The sequence below is a fragment of the Nicotiana tomentosiformis genome, chromosome 11 (genome assembly GCF_000390325.3).
Source record: "Nicotiana tomentosiformis chromosome 11, ASM39032v3, whole genome shotgun sequence".
NCBI lineage: Eukaryota > Viridiplantae > Streptophyta > Magnoliopsida > Solanales > Solanaceae > Nicotiana > Nicotiana tomentosiformis.
Genome location: NC_090822.1, coordinates 127,506,151 through 127,514,797, shown reverse-complemented (window position 1 = coordinate 127,514,797; position 8,647 = coordinate 127,506,151). Strand labels below are relative to the sequence as shown.

The 8,647-nt window shown below is 35.4% G+C and overlaps 1 protein-coding gene across 1 annotated transcript; it reads left to right on the top strand.

The window, feature by feature from the left end:
- The first annotated feature begins 1,853 nt into the window (after nucleotides 1–1,853).
- On the top strand, nucleotides 1,854–5,626 carry LOC138900892 (uncharacterized). Its single transcript, XM_070188551.1, has 6 exons — nucleotides 1,854–2,399; nucleotides 3,349–3,531; nucleotides 3,643–3,735; nucleotides 3,821–3,906; nucleotides 3,982–4,048; nucleotides 4,135–5,626. The coding sequence occupies exons 3-6, from the start codon at nucleotides 3,730–3,732 to the stop codon at nucleotides 4,210–4,212; spliced, it is 237 nt and encodes a 78-aa protein (XP_070044652.1). The 5' UTR covers nucleotides 1,854–2,399; nucleotides 3,349–3,531; nucleotides 3,643–3,729; the 3' UTR covers nucleotides 4,213–5,626.
- The last annotated feature ends 3,021 nt before the right edge of the window (nucleotides 5,627–8,647 follow it).

Genomic DNA, 8,647 nt, shown 5'->3' with positions numbered 1-8,647 from the left:
CTAGACTTTACATGTTTGAAGACCCCATTAATTATGTCTTTACCATAAAAGGAAGGCAAGGTACGAAAGGAAGATTGAAGATTGGTCTTTGATTATGTAAAGATTATTATATCTCTAGACAAGAATTATGGAAAGTCAATCATTGATTTTTAAATAGCACATGGAGAAAGATTCAAAAGCAATTCCTTGTAGTATTTAAAAGCATGTGAAGAACTTATTTATGGAAATATCTTTTTGGTCAAATCTAATCATCTTTAGATTTAAAAGGCAAATGAACAAGGTCAGGAAAGTGCAAGCGGTCAAGAATGAACCGTTGAAAAAGGTATCAATTTGCACAAATCAAGCATCTTGTCAAGGAAGTGCTCTGATACCAAAGGTACGAAAGGAAGATTGAAGATTGGTCTTTGATTATGTAAAGATTATTATATCTCTGGACAAAAATTATGGAAAGTCAATCATGGTTTTTTAAATAGCACATGGATAAAGATCCAAACGCAATTCCTTGTAGTATTTAAAAGCATGTGAAGAGCTTCTTTATGGAAATATCTGTTTGGTCAAATCTAGTCATCTTTAGATTTAAAAGGCAAATGAACAAGGTCAAGAAAGTGCAAGTTGTCAAAAATGAACAGTTGGAAAAGGTATCAATTTGCACAAATCAAGCATACTTTGATACAAGATGTAATGATACAAGTCCTCTTTTAGGAGACATGTCAGCAACAATCAAGGACTCTAAAATAAGATATGCCATGATTCAAGACAATCATGCCACAGTACAAAAGAATTTCTCTTGGGTTATGCAGTAGCTAGAACAAGTTGAAAATGCTATAAAAAGGAGCTCTACACATAAAGAAAAGTACGCAACCTTCTATACAATTGTCTATCCAACTACAAGTTCTTTATTATACTCTTAAAAAGCATTGTAATTCACTTTTAGTAGATTTACTGTATATACAAAAGAGTGAAGAGAGACAAAAAAATATTGGAGAGGTAGTGTGTCTTTAGAGATTGTGTCATTATTTGTTTCTTTGATGAGCGAGTGAAAACCAAAGAGTCGTTGTTGGTGAGCGAGTAAAAAACCAACCTTTTGCGTTATTGATGAGCGTGTTAAAACCAACCCTTGTTCGTTGTTGGTGAGCGAGTGAAAACCAACCTTGTAAACGTTGGTGGTAAACGTTGAAAATCACACAAGTTGTACACAACTCATATTGCAAAGAGATCAAGAGATAACATCCTTGCAACCTAAGGAGACTGGAGTAGGATACCACATTGGTTCCGAACTAGTATAAAATTCCTAGTGTCATTTACCTTACTGCTTTCATATTTTATTATAAGAAATTATTGTTTGTTGAGATTAGTATTTGATTGAATCGAAGTACTAACAGTATAGTGCAGACTGTCTCCGCATCGGTTGACTTAGTGTATATCATAGTCGACTAAATTTTTAACAGGCGTACAATTCACCCCTCCCTCTTGTACTTTCAATTGGTATCAGAACGGGTCTCACATCTTCATTTTTTGCTTAACATCAAGTGAGAAAAGATCCATGGCAGGTCTTCAAATTAATGGAACCGTACTTCAAGAGAGATACTCAACAAGAAGGCCATCGTACTTCAATAGTCAATACTATAGCCATTGGAAAGAAAGAATGAAGGTTTATGTTCAATCAGTAGATTGTCGAGCCTGGCTAGTTATTCAAAATGAACCAAGGCTTATTCCGAACAATAGTGATGGAAAGAAGCTAGTGAAAAAGGCATTCATATATGACTACAAAAAAGAATAGTTGGATATTATGCGAACAAATGCTAGAGCAATCAACATGCTCTATTGTGCGATTAGTGAAGAGAAATATAAGAAAATATCCACCCGTGATACTGCTAAAGATATATGGGACAAATTGAAAAATATCCATAGGGGCACCAATAAAGTTAAGAAAATTGAATCCAAGTCAATTCTCGAAGAATCTGAAAATGGTGAAGATCGAGAAAACTTGGCAATGATACCCAGGACGAAAAAAAAGAAGAGCATAAAGAAGAAGAATAGAAAGTCTCAATCCATCCAGAATCATCAAAAGAGCCACAAGAATGAGATTCACCAATAAGAGAATGTATGCTGCTACGAATGTGATAAACCTGGACATATGAAATTAAAGTGTCCTAACCTCAAGAAGAAGAATCATGGAATCTCAACTTGGAGCGACGAGGATGACCAAGAAGAAATGACAAACATATGTTTCAAGGAAAAAGAAGAAACTGACGAGGTGTGCTTTAATGCTATTCTAGATTGTGATCTCAAGAAAAAAGAATCACAAATCTTGGAGCAACGAGGATGAATCTGAGGAACAAAACGATCACGAAAGAATGGACAACCTATGTTTCATGACAATGGGAGAAATTGACAAGGTATGTCCTATTCCTATTACGTATTGCGATAAATGTGATGAATTGCAGGAAAATATTGAATTGGTTCTCAACGGCCTTGAGAAAGTTCTTAAGGAATATAATAGGTTGAGGAAAGAGAAGAAGAATTGGGAGACCCAACTTGAAGAGTATAACAATTGATATATGAGAAGAAAGATTGGGAGATCCAACTTGAAGAATATAACTAATTGAGAAATGAAGAAAGACTCGAAAATTTAGCTTAAAGAAAATCTGGTGAAGAACAACTTACTTCAAGAAGAGAATTCTGAGCTTCACAAACATCGATATATGACTAAAGATCTAAACAAGACACTCGTCCAAACTCATACTCCCTCCATTTCAATTTATACGAAGGGAAGACTTTTAAACTTATGGTGTAAAATGAGGCACATATATTTTGTGCGACTTTAAATTATTGTATAAAGGTAAATTATTTTCAAACAGGGAAAGATATCATTCTTTATTTTATGGCACAGACTAAAAAGGAAATTAGTTCACATAAATTGATACGGAGAGAGTATAAGTTACTATAGTCTACTACAAGTAAAAGAAAGCTTAGTACAGCTCTTGTATAGATTCTTGTTATGTGTGTGAACACATACAAAATTCATACCTACAAAGGCATGGTTTATAAAATGCCTAAAGTGGTGTTTGGAATCAAATTTACGACACATAGCGTAATCACAAAAGTTCTCTTGAGATGACTAGGTAAGATTAGTGAGTCTGACAGAAAGATTATTAAATTTATATTAGATGGACTCCACATAAAAACCTTCTTTCAGCAAATGCATGTTAAGTAAACTTATGCAAATTATTTTCAATATTTTCTTAGTAGTGTCAAAGCAAGGGACAACAACAGTGGCAGAATGCAAGTTAAAATGCCAAACGAAGTATTTCTGTAATAATGGTCCTTTTGTATCTTTTTCTTCAGATTTGTGGACCACTTCTTACTGAAGTTCAGGTTCGTAGTGTCGTCAATAAGATAAGGCATGTAACAACAGAAAGTTCAAGTAGAAAACAAGAATTTACAGAGCGAGCGAAAACAGAAGACTTTGATGAGGAAGCTGAATTATTGAGTGCGGAAAGAAAACAAGAAGAAAAAGTTCTCAGCTAGGTAAGTTCTATATAATAATAGACTTCAGACATTAAGCACACGATGTTGTCTTTCTACAAGCATCTCACTTTGACTCTACCATAATTCTCGAATCATAATCTTTTTTATTAGGTTGGTAAAATATTGCGCACATTGATCAATGCTTTCAAGGCTTCTTTCTTGCCTTTCCTTGACGAGTTGTTGCCATATTTATTACCTATGTGGGTAAGTTATAACCAATATCATCTTAACATTCTTGGTTGTTTATATCTTATTGCTTCCCACATTCATTTTCTCTTGCTTTTTGAAGGCCAAGGAGAATACAACTAACGAGAGATGTATATCTATTCTCATCTTTGATGCTCTTGTGGAGGAGTGCCCTGAAGCAGCTCTAAAGTAGGTCGATATGTTTTTACGTGTTTTATTTAAATGGCTTCCCCAAATTTGATAGTTACTTCCTGTGAAAATTAGGTACTACAATGTATGTCTTCCTGAAATTTTGGACGGAAGCTACGACGAAGACCCAGATGTTAGACAGGTTTGTACATCTTAGTGATTGTAATAGTTTTAACTTTTAAGTCAAGTTGCATTTGCTATTTGTGCTTACATTGATGTCATGTTCAGAATGCTCTTTATGGACTTGGGCTTTGGGCGGAATATGATCGTTCTTTTTTCAAACCTTTTGTTGGAGGTATGGTATAGTTGAATGTAATATCGAGACCGTTTTGATCCTGGAGGAGGGGATAAGAAGTGGTGTTTTTTGTGTTTACTTAATCTTATGACCTAAACCAGAGGCGCTGTCAAGGATCAATGTAGTGATAACGCATTTAAAAGCTCGTGAACCTGAGAATGAAAGTGCATATGATCATAATGTTGTTTCTGCATTTGGTAAGATATGGAAGTTTCATGGTGAATGTATCGACTCAGCCCAGGTATATGTTCTTTTATTTGTTTTTTCATTCTCACCTCATATGTGCTTTGGTCGGCATTCCAAAATTTTAGTTATAGATTTTGGGTACTTCATTGCATGCATGGAATAGTTTGAGAAATGTCATAATGTTTAACATAATTCTTTTTCAATATTAATCTAATAAATTTTAAAATCTAAAAGTCAGTAAGCAAACTGAATCATCCCCATAAACAATTGGCAAGGACTACAAATATACTTTGTGATGTTTTAATCATGCATGTGGAGACTTACAAGAGTTCCCAAATAATTCATTTCTTGTTTATTTCACTGCTTTATCCTTTCAGAAAGGCGTTCTAGTTAATCCAATGAAGACTATTCTACAAGTGACTTAATTTGGTTAATAATAGTCTACCATGCTTGTAATTTCTCCATAGTTCATATTCCAAGTCATTTGGCATGTTACTCCAGCTTGGTTGAATATTTGCCTGCCTATAAGAGCTGACATGGACGAAGCCAAACTTGTTCATAAACAGCTGTGTTCGATGTTCGAAAGGTACTGAAGTGGCCTGCTCTAGTTTTGTCCTCATTTACTCTTACTCTACTGTTACAAGTTTTGAATTCATTACCTTAGCATTGGTCATCAAGGTTGGTTTTGCCAATCCATTGGTTGATGATAGTGCAGCTGGAACAGTTTTGATATATTTTGTATAAGAAAAATGTTAAACCTTTAACTACAGATGAATTATTGACTTCTTTGACGTGGCGATCTGACTTGACAAAATCATCATGTTGGTGGTTACTGGAATTTATCTAGGTTTCCAATTAGCAAATTAAACATTAACATGAAGTTGCATACTCTAATTTGTGTTTGTTGCTGGTATTTATCTAGGTCTCTTGTATTAACGCCTTTTTAGCCTTGCTAGAGTTTAACAAATCTTCTCACTTGCAGGTCCGATAGAGAACTTTTCGGTCCCAAGTATTATCGGACCAACAGTCCTTGTTACTAGTAGTTATCAGTTTGTTCTTAGTATTTATCTCTTTAGATTAGATTGCATTTATCTTCTAGATTAGATGATATCATAGTTACTTCTTCAGAGTTACCTATTTGATTTAGATAGGATTCTTTAGTTATTTGGTTTACATGAAACTTTAGAAAGTTGGTTATTTTAACTTGTATTTAAACTCATTTATGCATCCAATAAGAGATAGTTTTCCATCATCTATTCAAGTGTTTATATGGTATCTCAGACTATACAACTCTATCGAGCACGATCCTATTTTTTTTTCCAAAGCACCAAATCCTCCAATGACGAAAGATGGAAACACTTCCAGATTTATCCATGCTGACAACACTACTGGTATCAACACCATAGTTCAATTCAACCCCGCTTCCCAACTGCCAATCAAACTTAGTGGCAGTCACAATTATTTCACTTGGAAAGCTCAGTTCTCCATGCTTATGCATGGACATGACCTCTATGGTCACCTTGATGGATCTACCCCGACTCCCACCCCGAGCACCACTTTTGGCACGAACACAACCCCCCAACCCTGCTTATACACTTTGGTTCCATCAGGATCAACTCATTCAAAATGCCCTTATGGCGTCTGTTGATCCTACCATTACCTCCACAGTTGCTGCTGCCAACACATCACTCTTTGCATACTGCTTATGCAAACAAGTCCCAAACTCGAATCTTTAGCCTTCGTGATCAACTTACCTGAATTACCAAAGACTCCCTCCCTATTACTGAATAACTTCAATGTATTCGGTCCCTTTCAGATGAACTAGCCACTGCTGGAGCCCCTGTTACTAACTCCGAACTCATTATCAAGATCCTTAGTGTACTTGGCCCTGAGGTTCGCGAGATCTCGGCTGCTATACGTGCACGTGACACCACAGTCACCTATGAAGCTCTTTCTCCCTCATGAGGAGGCTAAGAAAATGTTGAGCCAAATCACTGTTGTGGTGGACACTCGCAACAAACCAACCAATAATTCCAACAACCATAACAATCGTTGTCAGAACAATAATGGTATTCCTACTCAGAATCCTCAACCATGGCACCGGAATGCTCGCTCCAATCCGCCTGCTCAGTGCAAGCCCTGAATAACAATAATTTCACTAATGTTATTCGATGTCAATTGTGCAACAAAATTGGCCACATTGCAAGTGTTGCAGATCTAAATCTCACAATCACTTTGAGGCTAAAGCTAATTGTGTTTGTGGTTTCACCTCTACTGCCAACCTATGGATTATGGATTTTGGAGCTACTCAACATCTTACAATAGAGCCACACAATTTACAGGAATATCATGGCAATGAGAATGTCTCTATAGGTGATGGTAACAAAATTCCCATAACTCATAGTAGATCAATTCAGTTAAAAGTATCAAATAATATTTTTCCATCTAACTCACACTCTATGTGCTCCTGACATCAAACTTAAACTTATCTCTGTCTCCAAAATTTGTCAAGATAATCTAACATCTATCGAATTTTTTCCTTTTGATTTTCTTGTAAAGGATCTGAAAACGCGAGTACCACTGGTGCGAGGCCGGAATAAATATGGATTGCATGAGTGGCCCAAGTCATATCCACCACCACCTCTGCAAGCTCACATATCTTTTACCACGGCTTCCATGACCACATGGCATCGAAGACTAGGTCATCCACATTCTAGAGTTCTTAAGTATATCTTGAATAAATTTTCGCTTCCTGAGCGAGACAAGTATCTTTTTTGTAATTCTTGTTCATCTAATAAAGCCCACCAGCAACCATTCAGTCAGTTGAGTTTGACAAGTTCCAAACCTCTTCGAATAATTTTTAATGATTTATGAGGACCCTCTCCAGTTTTATCCATTGATAAAAATTATATTATTGCTTGTTTGTTGATCAATACACGCGGTATACATGGTTGTACACTAAAAAATAAAAGTGAGGTCAAAGAGCTTTTTCAAAAATTCTACCCTCTAATGGAAAATTACTTCGATACCAAAATTTTATCACTTTATACTGGATGATGGAGGGGAGTATAAAAGTCTTGAGTCTTATCTTGCCCTTCACGGTATCGAGCATCTTTCTACACTACCTTATACCCCTCAAAGGGTCGCTCTTGTAGAGATATGCCATCGTATTATTGAAAGTGCAAGAACGCTACTTTATGAGGCATCTCTTCCATCAATATTTTGGTCATTCGCGTGTCAACCTGCTGTTTATTTAATCATTCGTCTTCCCACCTCACTTTTAAATAACCAGTCCCCATTTCAAAAATTATTTGGTGAAATACCCAATTATGATGCTCTTAAAATTTATTGGCTGTCTATGTTATTCTTGGCTTAAACCTTATTCTAAAAATAAACTTGAACCTAGGTCTACTCCATGTGCTTGTCTCGACTTCTCTATAACCCATCATTGCCACCAATGTTTTGATCATGTGTCGTCAAAAATTATTTTATCTCGTGATGTGCAATTTTTTGAGAATATTTATCCCTTCAAAAAAGTTTTTTTCAAATATTGCACTTAAATCACATAAACTGGTACGAGATAAAATCACAAATAAAGAACACAAAACCCACCTCTCAAATTTTCTTATTTTCAGGGGGCATTTGCATCTATACCAAGTTTTTGGGTAAACTTTTAACTTATACCCGTTTTGCAAAAATAATTACAAGCGTACCCATTTTTCGGGTAACTTCAGACATACGGGCCTGAAATAGCAAAAAATTATGTCTGAAGTTTGAACTTCAGAATGTTTTGCCTGAAGTGTAGCAAAACTTCAGATATTTTTGCTTGAAGTTTGGCCTGACTTGCAAAAGCAATCACGCAAACATCAGTTCATAGTGCAATGACAAACTTCAGCTCAATAAAACTACAACATGTTTTGGCTAAAGTTTTTATTTTGTAATTGCTAAACTTCAACATTCTAGGAGTTGGAGTTTGTTTTGTAATTGCTGAACTTCAGCATTCTAGGAACTAAAATTTATTTTGTAATTGCTGAATTTCAACATTCTAGGGCTGAAGTTTGTTTTGTATTTGCTGAACTTCAGTATTCTAGGAGTTGGAGTTTTTATTTATATTTGTTGATCTTTAGCATTCTTAGAGCTTAAGTTCTAAGTTTGCGCAAGGAAATGAGAAAGATAATCTTTCAAAAAAAGAATTCAATAAAAGAACATATTGTACACAAATAAAATAGTACTAAACAACAATGAATTTAATAGATCATG